Here is a 17,043-nt window from a genome sequence, read left to right as displayed (position 1 = left end):
ACGTGCACACATTTATATGGGCCTTGTGAAGGCCAGAAGAGGACATCAAATTTCCTGAAGTGGGAGCTATATAGGCAGTTGTGAGCTACCTGACATGGGTGCTGAGAACCAAACTCAAGTCCTCTTACAAGAGCAGTAACAACCCGTAAGGGTGGAACCAGATCTCTAGCCCCATAAATTCTGCTTTAAAAAACCCTGCAGTCTATTAGGGAAACATGTGAAACCCCGAACACATCCATTTATTTTCCAAATAACATAAAGTTCTATTTGTTGAAATAATGGGCTTTTATTCCCAAATACCTTTCCCTTCCTGCCACATGCCTTGGCTAATATATCAGGTCTCCCCACAAAAGTCTGTGCGTGTGGGTGGACGTGAGCGCTCCTGGAAAATGCAAAGGTAATATCCCAGGAAGAATGAAGCACTCTATACCTTCATCTCCAGACTCTGGGTCAGCAAGATGACAGGGTCGACTGAAGATGAGGGCTGTACACTCACACACAGTGCGTGCTCCTTTGTCCCACATGGAGTATTTCACAGAAAGACAGTGACAACTGAAGATGCTCAGAGACTAAAACTGCGCGTCAGTCCTCTGAAGAGGAACAGCATCGGAGGGATTTCTTAACTTTGGATTGGTGTTGTATGTAATGTAAGGGAAAGCACACACCCCATATATATGTGTACTTATATACATCCATGTCTATATAACTGCACTCTCACACAAAAACATGATAACTTGCCAGGTGGTGGTGGCGCACACCTTTAATCCCAGTACTCGGGAGGCAGAAACAGGCAGATCTATGAGTTTGAGGCATGTTTCAGGACAGGCACCAAAGCTACAGAGAAACCCTGTCTCAAAAATCCAACCAAGCAACCAAACAAAAAAACCCGCGATAACTTTCCTTAACTTTGCTTCCTCTGTAAGTCTACCCATATATCCACACATACACACAATAATATATACATGTATAAGCACATACATGGAGGTAAATTTTATATCCAACAAGTAAATGGCTGTCCATAAAAGCTGCTTTCATGTTTTAACTGTGAAATAGTAAAGGAAGTCAGAAGATCATCTCTGCGCCATTGGAGGCGATTCCACAGTGGTGCGCCTGAGCAGTTTTGAATGTTTGTTCTATGCTTACCCCATTATTCTGACCCTGAAGTAAGAGGCAGATAATCTGAATGCTTTAAGATAGCTTATATAATTGCAGTTCTTGGGGATTTAATTTCATGTACTCCTGTGCAATGTCCTTTCTAAACTTTAATGGTATGAAAAAGTAGGTGAGTTCAAGTGGCTTAAAATACATTTTTAACATATCAAGGTACAAAGGATAGTGGATGATAAATTCTGTTATTTTTGTGACAGTATTTTCTACTGTCATCTTAATTTCGGTTCAATTCTCCTTCATCCTTGCAAACAAAAGAACTCTGTTTTCTTATTTTCTACACAGGAAATTAATTGATATTTTAAAAAACACATAGACTTCACTTTTTAAGGTACTATGGGTACTGAAAGAATAGGTACACGGACTTCTTGGGTCAAAGCGTAACTGAGAAGGTACTGTTAAAACTAGAAAAAGTCAACTTTTGATGCATTTTCCCCCAGTGTTGCTGAAGCTGGAGCCACTGCTATTACTGAGCATTTTAGAAAACAGATTTTTAGATATTCCCATGGCTGGATTATAGCTTTCCAAAGTAATGAATATGAAGTCAGTATTTCATCTCAGCTTTGCAACAATTACCCTCAGTAGCCATCAGTGCTGTTCTTATTTAAGAAGTGGTGGCCACAGAGGTTGAGTGTTGGTACAGATGTCAAGACAAGCATGCATGTTCCACAGCTCTGGCTCACATCCCAGTCAGAGTGAATGAATCAGATGTGTCTTAAGAGAGCTCTGACTTCATGAGGTCACAGAGATTCAGGGCAGCAGAGAGAGCAGTGCATTCTAGAATGTCTACCTCTCGCTTGGTCACCTAGATGCTCGTGAGTTGTCTGAAAGATCAAAACTATTTCATTCCAGCATGTGTAAACACCCTGCTCACCTCAAGAGCCTACAACCTGGAAGTTACAGAAATTAATGGACTACAGTAGATGGATCCCCACATAAACCAAAACTCTTTAAGGTTCTTCAAGAAATTTCTGAGCTGCTCAAGGCTTCCCAGGATCAGAGAGGTGGAGAAAAACACTGAAAGTGAAGACCACATGCTCCAGGAAGCCTCTCGCGTTGGAAGGATGTGTCTAACTAAGTCTGATCTGTTGGGTCACAGGTCTCTATCATCACAGTGCTGAGCTCTCTGTGAAAGACACCGAAAGTGTGCCAGCTTGGAATGTGCCCACAAAGTACCAAACTAAAAGTCTGGTGCAAGCATTTAGATGTTGGATAGGTTTCAGTCCCTATGCAATGTCTACAACTTTCATCCTAAGCTGTTACTTTATTCTATTTCAAATTTTACATGCTAATCAACAGAACAATTGAGTGTTTTCCTCTGTACAGAGGCATAAAGACCGTGCCTCATATGATTTACTCTTTAACACATGTTGCAATTAAACCAGTATTTTTCCCCACGAAGGTAATGTTATTTTAGTCTGATACAAGTACAACTTGGACTATTTTCTATACTTGTTGGCGGACATATGTGATGGGATCCAGCACTTAGAAATAACAAAATGTTAAATAGCAACTTTAGTTTTCCTTCATGGCCAATGGTGTAATTCAGTGGCTTCATTTACTTCCTAAATGCCATCTAACTTGGTTGTTTAGAATAATAACCGAGTAGAAAAACTGCAGGTTCTCTATTCTGATCTATGGCTCCTCTATGTCTTGCACCACCAAACCCCCTCCCCTCCCCGGGGCATAAAGATAAACTAGAGGTGGCAGGAGGTGTGTGGGTAAGAGCAGGCTATCCTGTGTTACTTGGTCTTGGCTCCGGGTGCAGAATCCAAACACACCCATTGCAAGCCAATGAGTAGTGTCAGTGATGTTCATAGTCTAAGAGTTCAAGTGCAGCCCCACTTTTCCCATAGGAAAAGCAAGATTTAAGGAAATTCCTCATGGGGATAGTCCAGATCTTACTCCTTTTTTCTTTTCCTTTTCCCCTTTAAGAAACAAAAGGCAGTGAAAGAGTCATGCTCCTCTTTGAAGTGACAATTCTGGAATAGAATCCAGGTTTCTTTGTCTTTGTTTCTCTTCCATTTTTTGGTTTTCTTGAGATAGAGTGTCTTTGTGACCTCATATTTCCTGTTTGTGGGGCTGGCCTTGAACTTGTGATCCTGGGATTGCTGGCACGTGTCATCACGCTCTCTGAATCTTGTTTTCCTTGTCCCACTTTTCCGTGATGCCAGGGTTAACCCAATGCCTTGTGCATGACAGCAATTACGCCACTGTTGAGCAACATCTGCAGCCCCTGGACTCGATTCTTATTTTTAGCTACTATTCCTGAGAGTCACCCAAGAAACCAAACATGCACGTTTTATACCTTATATTTATATCTATAATTTTATTTTTGCCTTATAAGAACCTGTGAGTGTGAAGTTTGTTCTTTTTCTTTGTATCTGAGGTTCAGGGAAGTCATGGACCAATATCAGTCACATGTCTAGTAAAGGGTACCTCAAATGCTCAAGCCAACACCTTGGGGTGCTCTGATTTCAACCCAAAAGCTGTGGTTTCAGCAGTAATTACTCAGTTGCCCAATGTGTAACAAATACATCCTGGACAAAACAAGAATATAATTTCTTTCATTATTCCCCACCCTGTCCTTGCTTTTCCAGTGTTCAGCCTCTGGACAACAATGACTGGACATCCATCCAGCATGACTCCCAGTGGGAAGACAGCATGAATAAAACAAGACTTGGGAGAATGAACTCCGGCAAGTGCGCTGAATGATCCCGCAGTCCGGTCCACCCGACCCCACGTCCTTCACGCTGGGTCAGAAGGTCCAATTATAGGCCTCTTCTTGCCTTTTTTTTAAAAAAATGATTGACAGCAGCCAGAGGCAAAATTATTTTGGTGTCTATTAATCTGGTCTCTAATTTTCTTGTTGCCTCCAAAAACACAAAAGCATTCTAGAAGCCCAGAGTAAGAGAGCTTCTGAACCCACAGCTAAAATGCCCTGTGAGAGTAACAAGTGGGTTCAGCCCCAGCTTTCTCAGGAGGCTATTACCTGCAGCTCTGTCTGGAAGAAAAACTTCTGTGGACACTGCGTGCAGTCATAGATCTTGTCCTCTTGTCCATGGGCTGAGAATATATGCTGCTGCAACTTGTTGGCCTGGACAAACACTGCAATAACAAAGAGAATGGAGGCGGGTGACGGTTAGCTCGCTGTGTTCTGAGCTGATGACCCACCATGCACGGGTAGCAGGAAGAATGCCTGGCACACCTCCTGGGCAGGACTGGGTCCTGACATTCGGGGAGAGCAGGAACACAGTTGCTCATGGCTGGGTCTCTGGCCTTTGTCAGGATGCGCCCCACCCAGCACCCAATTCAAGCCAAAGACTCGAAAGCAGCGCTTTAAGGAAGCCCTGCTCCCCTATAAATCTTTGAAAATAAAAGCCGAGAACTGTCAAATACACAGCTCTGTCTCATAGGAAATGACTCCAACGTTGCAGCAACCTACAGGTTAAGAAATCATGGCTGCCCAAACCCTGTTTATTGCATTTGCCTAAAGTCATAGCTGGCAAACAGTTCTCCATTTAAATGTGTTAATGCTAAAAAATCATATCCCCCAGCTACTCTGGGGCACTGTCTATAAATGTGCAGCAGAACGGCAGGTAAATTCTCTTTGGATACTTTAAGATCAACTCGGCCTACACACGGAATGCAAGGGTTTCAATAATATAAACATGTTCAATTTTAATGACTACAAAACAAGGCCCTAAGACTGTGTAACAGTTTACCTAGGAGACATACTATTAATAATTAAATTGTATATGCCAGAGGCGCTGTTTGGGTTGGCAGAGCTGACTTCTGATGGATGCCTGGTGCACTGTGACCTAAAAAAGTTTGCATCTACAATATTAATCTGTATAGGCATGGAAAGGACTTATTAAAGATGCTGCCATTTGACTTTGACTCCACTCTGATCATTAAAATTATTCTAATTGCCAGACAACCTATAATATTACAGTATTGTTCTTGTGAGTCATACATTTTAATCACATTTCTCATTACCTGAAAAACACTCTCAGCTGTCCTTTCACACCTAACATGCTTTATATCGGAAGGAAGGTTTTCTTTTTCCTAACCGTTATTTCCAGATGACTTCAAGATACAATAAAACAATCACATCTGTCTGCACAGAAACACAGACTGCTCTTGATGCGGTTTGTTTCCTTACTTAGCTCAAAAACAACAACAACAACAAAAGCAACAAAAATGGGAATTTTGTCCAGGTTTTCAACTTACGTCCATATAGCTCCTTATGTTTTATGAGGCTCCAGCTACAACATGAAAGAACTATTTCATTATAACATTTAATTGTGGAGACTTGATCCAGTATTCTTTGATGAATCCTTATTAGGTACCTGGACAAAGGACCTGGGTTCTTGATTCTTTGTATCTTATGATTCATATTCATAGTGAGAGTGTAACAGTAGCTTTAATAAAATAAAAACATTGGGAGAGTAAACAAAAGAGATAGAAAGATTAACAGATGGAGTGGGAGCATGAAGACCCTTGTTGAAGGCACAGTCATCAACACATAAAGTGTGAGTAGCAAGGGGTGTGAATGGGTGTGGCCCCGTTTTTCTATTTCATTACAGAACATAAATCTATAGATTGGATTCAGTGAAGGTGAATCAATGCCTGTGATTTTGCTCTGCAAACAAAGAAGTTACTTTTGAGGGCAAGATATCTATAGCTCTGTGTCTACATATGCATTCTTCCGAGTCCCAGACACATGCAAAATAATCACTGAGGAGTTTTAAAGTAGCCATGACCTTCTTGGGGCAGGAGTAGAAATATGTAATCATACTTCAGCTTTCATGGGCTTCCAATAGTGAATTCTGATTGTGTGTGTGTGTGTGTGTGTGTGAGAGAGAGAGAGAGAGAGAGAGAGAGAGAGAGAGATCTGACTGTGCCATTGTAACATCAAATAATGCTTTCATAAAATTGTATAGTTCTATTAACTTTTAAAATACAATCTCACAAGAAATAATCATCTTGCTTAATGTGTTTACTAGTTCAAAGAAGTCTGGGAGTATTTCAGTTACACACAACACACTGCTTTTCATGAAGATGGTATAAAACTCTCCAGGTTGAGGTCACATACATGTGGAACACCAGGACCACAATTTTAGTTGAACATCGAGGACTGATAAGCAGTCTGGCCTTGGTAACCTTTTAACATCGCGAGGAAGCAGAGTGAACCCAACGTGGACGTCATTTTCCAAGTGGAAAAGTGTAAACTTGGGCAAGAACTTGAAATGCCATTTGTTCATCCTGACAGTTAACCTTCCCACCCGGCTCAGCCTCTAAAGCAGACTGCAATCAATAATGCTAATCAGCAGAAATCAAACATCTTCCCCCAAATTGAACTGGAGTCGCTCGGTAAAAGGCCAAGCAGTGGGAAGTACGGTTGGGAGGAAGGACGCGGCGGGGTCAGAGCACACACAGGCTGATTTTCCTTTAGGAAGTGTCTTACCTGTGAAACAGACAGGGCACTTGAAGGTGCCTCCCATCCCTTCAAAGCTGTGCTCTATCAGGTGGCACTGAAGTTTGGCAGGGGAGTCGAAGGTCTGGCTGCAGAGTTTGCACTCGTGATTCAGTCCTTCATCTGTGGAGAAGACATGACAGAAAAGGTGAAACCGTGTGTCTACGACAGACCAAGGTTGCCTCTCACTGCAAGCTCCCGTTCCTACCAAACATAAATATGGAGTTGTGTATAGCTACAACACCCAGAATATACCTGACCCCTAAGCATGGGGCAGTAGGTACACTTTCTGGCCATCTTATGTTATTATGGAGTTAATGGCAATTTAAAACATTTAAAATTTAAAAACCAATAATCACAAATCATATTTTACCTTGAGATTTTTAGTGTATTGATAACAAGGTTTCTACTCTAATGATTAGGATGTCATGAGTTCTAGATATTTCCAAAGGCCTAAACAATGGAAGGGATAGGAAAATGGAATGGCTTCTTGCTCCTCTGCTTTGCCCAGAAGACCGTAAAGCTGCTTCTGCCCCTGACCACAGGTTTTCTTGGTCTTCCTCTAGTACAGACTTCTGCTGCTATGAGATGCTCTGGCAATTCTGAAAGATTAATTTGTACGGTGCTTTATCAGCGTTTGCTTCTCTGCTTTGCATTCCTAGCCCATCATATTCAACCCCAGGTCACTGATCCCTTAACTTTGCTTGACAGTCTCGGTCTTGCCCCTGGCTCCTACCTGTCTACCTGCCTCGTTTCCACTTTTCTGTGATTCAGGCTCACTTCTGACAAGTTCTAGATCATTGGCTATCACAAGATGGCAGAAGAAAGATTCTGATTGGCTGACGATTGCTAAGTTAACAGTTCATAGTCTAGCTAGACAGCAGTCCCCTCACTAAAGCTAATAACTTGGTGAATGACACAGCTTACTGCATTTCCCGAGCTGCAAACATGTCTGCAAATACAGATCACTCAGCCTCACAACCACTCATGAGGAGTGCTGTTGTTACACCCACTCAACAGATGAGAAAGCCATGACCTAGAGAACGTACAGTTGTTCTCTGGGTCAGAGGGGCTATAACTAAAGGAGCCAGTGGGTTGGCCTCAGGGTTCATGACCTAGATAGGCTATGACATAACACACACCCGCTATCCCCAGGATGATCTGCTAGGAGATCAAGCGAGAGGCGGCACACCAGCTTACACCCTTTCTACGTCACACGCCTACCTTCTGTTTGCAAAAGTTAGAGATATTCCTAAGATCTCTGTCAGACACGCTAAGACCAGGCGTGTTAGCTATCTTTACACCCTGGGAACAGCAAATCTCAACTCCAAAGGCATTTCCTCAATTCAAAGGCAAATTCCTGCATAGGTGCTTCAGGAGTTGGGATCTGACAATACAAAGGTTCAATTACAAAGTGAATTATTAGCTAACTAGGAGCGAAATTGCTCTATTTGTATTCCTAATCTTTCTTCTCACTTAGGTGTGAGTCTTCCGAAGCGGAGGACAGGCATTTGTACAGGAGACAGCAAAGCACTAATTAAGCCCCCAGTACAATACGCATTTCACAGGAGACAGAGCTCACTCTGGATCTGGGTGGCACAGCAAACTCCTTGATTATAATTATGTGTAAGGAGAAGTCTAATTGTGCCGACCGACACGACAAGGGGTTACACGAAAAGCTTCAGGGATTATAGAAGATCAATTGTTCTTTTTTTTTTAACTCTGTTCTTTTCTCTTAAATCCTAAAGTCACCAGTAATTTCCCAGATTCATTAGGAGACATAAGAAACACTATTTATGCAGAGAATCGGATCACCTGAAATATGTCAATTTTTAAAATTTCCTAAATATTGTATAACTTTATTTTGAATAGTAAGAAGATACTAAATAGTTTTAATTTCAAAACACCATCTAAATTTTTTTTTTTGCTTTTCCACACTGTGCTCAATAAATGCAAACAAGAAAAATAGCAATTAATATACTTTCTCTTTCCCTACTTTTTGTCTTGAGAACCAAGGTATAGCCACCTGGTGTATCTGTGAACACAGTTATTCTGAGTCCTTGGGTTATCAGACTGTTAAGTCACATGATGAGTTTTGCTGATGTCTTTCCTTGGGGACAGTGGCTGACTGCTATATGTACATAAACGGAATTATTTAACTTAAGAGGCTTTTTAATGTGACACTCTCCTTTTTGATTACACACATTTTGCATGTAAAATAATAAAAAAGTGAATAAAATATGCTTTATGAGTGTAAGGAAAATGTCCTCACCCATTTTCCCCATTTTCAACTCAGAGTAAAGCAGTACCCCAAAAGTTAAATGATTTAAATTTAGTCAAATGAATCAAGAATGGTGACAGCCATGGAGTTACTTATGCATTATTAGCAAGACTTATTTTTCAAAGATTCTACCCGTTGTTTGTGGGATACCAATCATAACATATCATATCAAGCATTTTTCAGAGCTATTTTTACAGTTTTAAAGCACATTACAATATTGAAAAACAATACAAGTATAATTGTCTTCTATTTGTAGGTTAAACAGTGAGACCCCCCGCCCCATAAATGCATCTCCAAGTCATTTGAGCAAGAGAGAAAGACATCTCAACTGTTATCCAGCTAATAGTAAGTCTGAAAGGACACCCTGGCCGACTGTGGGAACCCTGGCCATCCTCTCCTCTGCTCCTTCCCTGAGCTCTTCCCATTCTTGCACAGGACCATGACAAAAGGATCGTGGACAAGAGAGCTTTCTCAGCTGTCACTGTGACAGAGAGCCTGCAGAAGCAGCTTCAGGGAGGACCATGGTTTTAGGGGTGCACAGTTGACCATGGAGAAGACATGGCAGCTGGAGCTCCAGCTGTTTTGTGGAGTTTGTTGCATGTGCTTGCTCTGTTTGGGGGGAATCAGGAAGTAGAGGCTCTGGCTGGAGGCAGTGCGTGTGATAACCCCAGGACCAAGTCCTCAGCGTCCTGTTTCTCATAACTAGGCTCTGCTTCCTCAAGTCTGCACAATCTTTCTAAATAGGGGCCAGCAGCTGAGAAGCAAGAATTCTGACATAAAAGCCCAGGGGCTACAACAGGGACCCAAGCATCTATGTCTACTGTTGGCTAAACCCTTTGTTTTCCTTCTAACTCAGGAGGGACAGCCATAAGAGAATGCCAGCACAACTTGATAAGGAGAATCTCAAAAGTCGCTTCATCCAGAGACCCTGCTGAATCTGCCCTCATGAACTGTTTCCCCCTTTGTGGTCTGCAGCAGTGTCTCACTGTTAAAGAACTGAAAGCCCACACCATGGAGGGCTAAATCTGCACTAAAGGCCATTTCCTTGCTCACGGTCCAATCAACACCTCCAATTTCAATTTCAAGTGGGATCAGCCCAGAAACCAGAACTTGCACCTTGCTTCCTCTTTTTTAAAGGTGCCAAAGAGCTTAAAAATTCAATCAAAATCACCATTTTTCCTCCCTGGAAAGGTAGCAGCTGACAGTAATTGGATAATACAGTCTGACTCATTTATTAAAAAGAGATTCAGAGTCAATTGACTTAATAACCATTACAATATTTCATTAAGGCTATAATAGGCTAGCACAGCCCTTTTTTAAACATGAAGAGTTGTAGGTGGGATCTTTGGATGAAACTTCTAGATGCTTCCAGCCCATGATTTCTGCTTATCTACAGTCACCAGACTTTCTAAAATGTATACTTTATCTCTGCATGTTACTCTGAAGCAGGGAGGGAAGAAGGAGGAGTAGAGGGGAGGGAGAGATCTTTCCGTGCTCTGCTAATAAAGACTGATTGCAACATTGGAATCTTTGTAGCTAAAAGGTTGATAGGAAATGAACAATATGATGGAGTAGAGAAAATCACAAGTGCTGCTCATTAGGACTGGAAGTGTTCTGGTCACATAAACATGAAAATAGAAATCAGTGCAAGGAAAGGGAGAATAAAACCACAGAGTGCAAATCCACCAGCCAAAGAGTTCATTCTAAGCCTGGCTCGCTTCAGAATGCACACAGCATCCCCAAATCGTGTACTCTGGCAGTTGTGAGGGTACCCAGTGACACGGATAAAAGGTCAGCATGGCCTTCCCCTACTGAGCACATACTAGAGGCTGAGGAATAGCTGTCCTGGTTTCCACTGCAAGGGAGGACTGAGGACGCTTCAGCATAACTGAGAAATAATGTCACACATACAGAAACCGGAGTTAAGACAATTATTTTCATTCGCTAATCTTTGTGTAAGTATGGACATTAATGTAAACAGGAATCAACTCTACACGAGAGTTTGACACTCATGTAAATATTTACTTCCGTGTTAAATGTTTCAGGGAAGGAGTCTGCATATGTAATTGGTGTGCATTGCCTGAGAGACGTGATGAATTATGACCAACTTTGTGCTCACAGGGAACACTCGTTCTGTCTCAACCAGAGTCAGCTCGTTCTTTCTCTGTCCACTATCAACTCAGGACCCACAGGACTGGAGGGCGGCTGCACTCTGCAGAGTCAACAGTCACCACTTAGATGCCCAAGCCGAGGCCACCAAGTTGAACACAAGCTTTAGACAATGGCAATCCTTTCAGCAGCCTACAGACAATGTGTCCCATGCTTATACCCCTTTCCCTCAATAAAGAACAAAAATCCAGAGGAGGTACAAGCAAATGTTCAGGAGGTAAGCTACATGCAGTTATCTTAGAAATCACTGGCGGCCCCTCCTACATCATCTCATCAACACCAGGGCCATTAGTGGGAACGATTTTAACGCTTTATAAGTAGAACCCCTTCTATTTACCCTCGAAAATGACTGGAAGGGTCCTCCTAGACTCTGCTCCAGAAATCTATAAGTCGAAGCCCACCCCCGCCCCACATCATGTGACAGGGGCCATCCTTAAAAAGCTCTGATCTGACAGGGAGTGAACTCTACCCTCAGAATCCAAGCAGAGGAACCAGATGCCCTGCAGCTGTAATTCGTCCGCCAGTTGAATGTGTATACCACTCTATGCTTACACACACATATATATTTTAAACCCAAGAACTATGCCCTGGACCAATTCCCAACACCCACTCCCGCCCCTGCCATGCTTTGCTTTGCTTCTTCCCTGAGTTAATTTCCAAGCACACATTTATAAGCCAGGGGTCTGAGGACTAACAAAGCAAAGGCATACGTGACAAACCCAGCCCTCGGCTACACTGGCTCACCCTGGAAACCAGGGCTAGAAAAATAGGCAGCCTGCCCTGCAATTTGCCATGCACACAGCCATCCCATTCTTTCTCAGGTCCGCGGCATTCTGGCCACGGTAATTTGTTGCGTTACACACGACACATATTTCACAACCCTAACATAAACACACCAAGGTGCTAATTTGGCAATGGAGAACACAACTTAGGCTGCAAAGTCCGCCAGTAGATTAGTCATTAAGCCCCCGAGTAAGGCAGAATTGGAGAGAGCGAAACAGTGTAGCTCTCTCCCCCTCCACCCCCCACACCAGCAAGAAAGTTCTGGCCTTATTTATTCTCTGAAAGAATTTAACACGAAGATGAAATTGCCTGAAGACTGACGGATACTTTCTGAAAGCTTCCTCATTGGCAATATTTGGTTCTGTCAGGCTTCTTAAACCACTGAGAGAGGCATGAGATATTAAGGTTAAGACACTTTACAATACAAAGGAAAGAGCCCTGAGAATGTGAGCAACCAACCAGTGACCCAGATGGTGACCCTCTATGCACAAGTGCGTAAGCCACACCATCTGACAGAAAGCCAAACGTTATCTATGCAAACCTTGTGCCTGAGCTACAACAGTATTCTGAGACTGCGAGGTGCAAGTCTCCATGTAACACCCAGGTCCTGGCGATTTTTTTTTCTGCCAATAGTCTAAAAGTTGCAATGTTTTTGGACTTTCTCTGCAAAGCCACTAGTACTGACACTTTTGTTTCCTGTCTTGAACTTCTCATTATCAGCAGGACTGGATCAGGAAATGATTCAACTGGGGTAGGCTGCATAGTACCCAGCAGATTTTAAAGAGCCCAGGGGCTGCCTAGAGCCCCATAAACATCAGCAGCTTGGAAACCAGCAGGGGGTCCAGGTGGGCAGGGGTGGGACAGGCAGGCAGGGGGATTTTAGATGCTATGAGACGGAGTACCGCCAATGCCTTGGCTGTTATCACTGGCTCTGTGAATGAATGCCTATTAGAATACGCTCATGGAGCAGGAAAACATTGGAAAGTTGTTTAAACGATAAAAAATAAAACACTGAAAAGGTGGCTTTTCTCTGGCCCCGAGGACTCAGCAACCCTGTCTGGCACAAGTGGGGGCTGGGGCAAGCACACCAACTAAGGTAAGTCTCCAGTCTGATTGATGCTCTGGCACCTTTAGTGATGTCTTTTCCTTTTAATGAGTCTAAACACGCACCTCACAGCTTAAGGCTTGGTGAAAACATACGGTGATGCCAAAGAGACTTAAAAGAAGAGACCTTCACTCTTAAGTGCTTTATTAAACAACAGAAGTTACCAGGAGAAGCTCCCGTGAAACTCTGTGGGAGCCCCAACCCAAGAGAAAGCACTTTTAAGTAAACAAATAAGATAATACATATTTCTTAGTAAAGCGTGGGGCTGGGAGAAGGCTCAGTGTCTGCTGCAGGACACGAGGACCTGAGTTCAATCCCCAGAGCCCAGGTTCGAAGTCAGGCACGAAGGCTGGAGAGGTGGTTCTGTGTTTAGGAGTCTTGACTGCTCTTGCAGAGGACCCAAGTTCAGTTTCTAGCACCCATGTCCTGAGGATCACAATGGCCTGCAACCTGAGCTCCAGGGAGACCTGACCCTTCAGATCTCTGTGGGCACATGCACCTGAACACTCGTAGACACCACACACACATGGGGGGGGGGGGCTTAAAAATTCTTTAAAAACATTGGCTATGGTAGCATGTACTTTTAATCCTAGAGCTAAGGAGGTAGAGACAGGTAGATTCTTGGAGCTCACCAGCCAGCTAGCCTAGAGTAATCAGACAGCTCCAGGTCCCACTGGTCCCTCACACATGTGCATCTACCTGCCAGCCCCACCCACACATACACACAGAAAACTACCATCAGTGCAAACCAAGTGCAAGGGTGGAGTGGGGTGAAGAAGTCAAGCTTGGAAGGAGCTTGCTAGGTCTGCACAGAAACTTGTTTCCTGCTACAGAACATGGCTGAGTCTTCACCATGAGAAAAGGGATCCATTTTCCAGAGAAGATACTAGAAAGGACTTCTTTGTTGCTTCTCCTTCCCTTAGAGTACTTCTCTGATCCCCTCTCCCTCTTTCTTTCTCTCTCTCAACTACACAAGGCCAAGTTCAAAACCATGACTTGCATTTTGCGTAGTGTGTTCTTTGTGATCAGAAATAGTCTTCATCACTCAAGAACGCACTTCACCTTCCTAGCAGAGTTGAATGGCAGGCAGCCCAAGGCACCTTCAAAACCAAGGCGGCTCTGGGTGCTGTATTGCGTTATTCACCAGTTTATACAATACTGCAAGATGCAGGACGGTAAGAGGATGCCACAACCCAGAACAGCACATGGATCATACACAGAGTACACACAGGGTACATGAGCAGCACATAAACAGAACTCTTCTGTCACAGGTCACGGAGACATCTCTGAACTGTATAACATGATATACAAGCAAGCGTTCTTTCTTTCTTGGTGCGCATTTGTATGGGCCTTATGGGCATGTGTGTTTCTGTGTGCATGAGTGCAGGTGTACGTCTGTGCCTCTGTGTGCACTTGTGTTTGTGTGTGTGTGGAAGCCAGGGGTCATCCTTGGGTTCCTTAGGAACTTCATGCACCTTGTTTTTTGAGACAGGGTCTTTGACTAATTGAAAGCTTTCTGAGTAGAGGTGGCTGGCCTGCTAGTCCCAGGGATCTGTTTCACCTTTCTAGCCCTGAAGTCACAGGGGTGTGCCACCATGCCTGGTAAAACACATGTTCTAGGGATGAGGTTATAAGGGTGTGCCACCATGCCTGGTAAAACACATGTTCTAAGGATGAGGTTATAAGGGTGTGCCACCATGCCTGGTAAAACTCATGTTCTAAGGATGAGATTATAAGGGTGTGTCACCATCCCTGGTAAAACACATGTTCCAGAGATGGGGTTATAAGGGTGTGCCACCACGCCTGGCAAAACACACATGTTCCAGAGACTGAATTTAGGTCTTCATGCTTACAAGATACACAGTTCACTATCTCCCAGGCTCTAAACAAACTTTTTTTTAAAACAGTTGATATTTTTATGACAAGGTTCCATTCTTTTAATTACTTAAAACAGTCATACAGATTTATCATGCACTTAGCTCACAGATTCTCTTGTTTTACATCAAATACCTAACTATTAAAGTCTTCGCATCTTGGTCTTCTTGTACTGGCAGCAGCACAGGTAAATTTACCTTCAAGCAATGAACTCAAGCAAAGCAAAACAAAAAACAACAGGAAAAAAAGGAAGGAAGCAAGAAAACAACCCAAACATACATTGGTAAAATCGGAAGAGGACAGTTCATGCAGCATAAACTAATTGCAACCTGCCGGATGTTAAATGGTGGGAAAAACATCTTTGAGAGTGAAGAGGTGCAGTGGTCAACACTACCCACATGGTGGTGGACCAGCTATGGGAACTGTGGACCAGACACGAGCTGCATTAGGAATGTTTCTGCAGTGCAGGATTGAGTTTTCGGCAAGGGTCAGGGCCTTTGCTTTTCTTTCTTTAAAAAAAAAATCTTCTGCTGTTTGGCACAAAGCCACTAGCTATGTGGAAAAGCCTCCAACACTGAAAAGCTGTTTATCTTTGCTAGAAAGCAGTCTGCTACTGCTGATGATGAAAAAAAAAAAAGAAAAAAGCTGCAAAAGAAATACAAATCAGACAGAGACGGGGTGAGGTTTAACAGCTTCTGTGATGTTATCCCCAGGTCTAGGAATAAAGACAGTCGGGCATTCTTAAAACTAAATCTTTATCATTTTTTAACTATGTTTGTGTATGTGCATCTGTGGTAGGTGAACATGGGAACAGGCACTAGCTGAAGCAGAACAGGTGAATGTTCATGCATATCATGGAGGAGCTGGAAACCAAATTCTGGTCCTCTCTGGAATAGTAGTACATGCTTTAACTGCTGAGCCATCTCCCCAGTGCCAAAGATTGAATTACTCTTACTTTGATGTGAATGATTGTTTTCCTGCAAGTATGTATGTACACCACATGTATGCCTTATCCATGGAGGTAAGAAGAAGGGGGCAGATCCCCTAGAACGGAAGTTACAGACAGTTGTGAGCCACCATATTGGTACTAAAAACCTTTGAAAGAGCAGCAAGTGCTCTTAACTGCTGAGCTATGTCTCCAGTCTCTACTTCATTTTTAAAGCTAATCATCTTTGTACGACTAACTATTTCATAAGAAACTATCTGCTTGATTATTTATGCAGAGATGAAACCTTTGGCTTACTATGGTGTTTAGAATCTACATTTATCCCAAACCACAATTTGTGTCTGTGACAGCACTTGCAGACAGGAGTTGTGTGTGGGGTCCTCTCTGACGCCCAAGGATTCAGCCTCTTCCCACTTGCAGGCAATGTTAGGAAGCCAGGAAGCAGTAAATGTAAAAACTCACAATCCTATATGCATACTTTTATCTTTTCTTGGTGTGACCTCAGGAACTTGGCCTTGAAAAACATAAGAAGGTAATGGTGCCATAAATGCGGTAAGATTTCTAAAAACAGTTTATTGGAAATGTGAAACTTGCATTCTCCTAATCAGAGGATGCCACCCCTCAGAGAAAATTTCCTCTGCGTTATTAAAGTGATATACTGCGGTACTGGTTAGAGCTCCATAACCTTTAAATTGCCTGGCTGTAATTAAGGCCACTAGTTTTATTTAGGAAGGTTCAAGGAGGCTCAATTTAAGTTAGCTTAACTAGTGTGAATTTAATGTCATGCCGCCAGAAGGCAGAGGGGCACACTGGTCTGGCTGTTCCACGGCACAGGCAGCTGTGGGGCTGTGGATCCTAAATTATGTTCAGATTTCAAGAAGTTGCAACTGTCAGAAGGTAACAAGATGTGGGTAAAACCACAGCCTGAGGTTAGCACTGTACTCCATCCATCCATCCATCCATCCATCCATCCATCCATCCATCCATCCTTCCATCCTACTGACTGAAGATTCTAAGCACATATGATCTCTGACTGTCTGTTATTTTCAAGGGGGTCATGCCCACTTTCTCAGGAAGGTAGAGGATCAAGATAATGTCCAACGAGCTCCAGTAATTTAAATTGAGATGCATACATAACAAAGCTGTGAAAGCAGGAGTGTTATGACCAGGAGACTCTTGAGAGGGAAAATTTACAGGGAGGGACCTGGGGAGAAGACTGAACAAAGAGCAGAGTGCTG

At 43.0% G+C, this 17,043-nt stretch overlaps 1 protein-coding gene across 3 annotated transcripts in view; it reads right to left on the bottom strand.

Moving 5' to 3' along the window:
- The window catches only part of Znf521 (zinc finger protein 521), a 290,004-nt gene that overhangs the window by 22,318 nt on the left and 250,643 nt on the right, over positions 1 to 17,043 (bottom strand). For all 3 annotated transcript variants that reach the window (XM_075969268.1, XM_075969269.1, XM_075969270.1), the window contains 2 exons: positions 6,638 to 6,769; positions 4,160 to 4,275 (listed from right to left, as the gene is read on the bottom strand). In XM_075969268.1, coding sequence (XP_075825383.1) covers positions 4,160 to 4,275; positions 6,638 to 6,769 — 248 coding nt within the window. The remainder of the gene's footprint in view (positions 1 to 4,159; positions 4,276 to 6,637; positions 6,770 to 17,043) is intronic.

The sequence above is a fragment of the Microtus pennsylvanicus genome, chromosome 4, assembly GCF_037038515.1.
Source record: "Microtus pennsylvanicus isolate mMicPen1 chromosome 4, mMicPen1.hap1, whole genome shotgun sequence".
In the NCBI taxonomy this organism is placed as follows: Eukaryota; Metazoa; Chordata; class Mammalia; order Rodentia; family Cricetidae; genus Microtus; species Microtus pennsylvanicus.
Note: the sequence above shows the minus strand (reverse complement) of the source record. Positions and strands in the feature narration are given on the sequence as shown.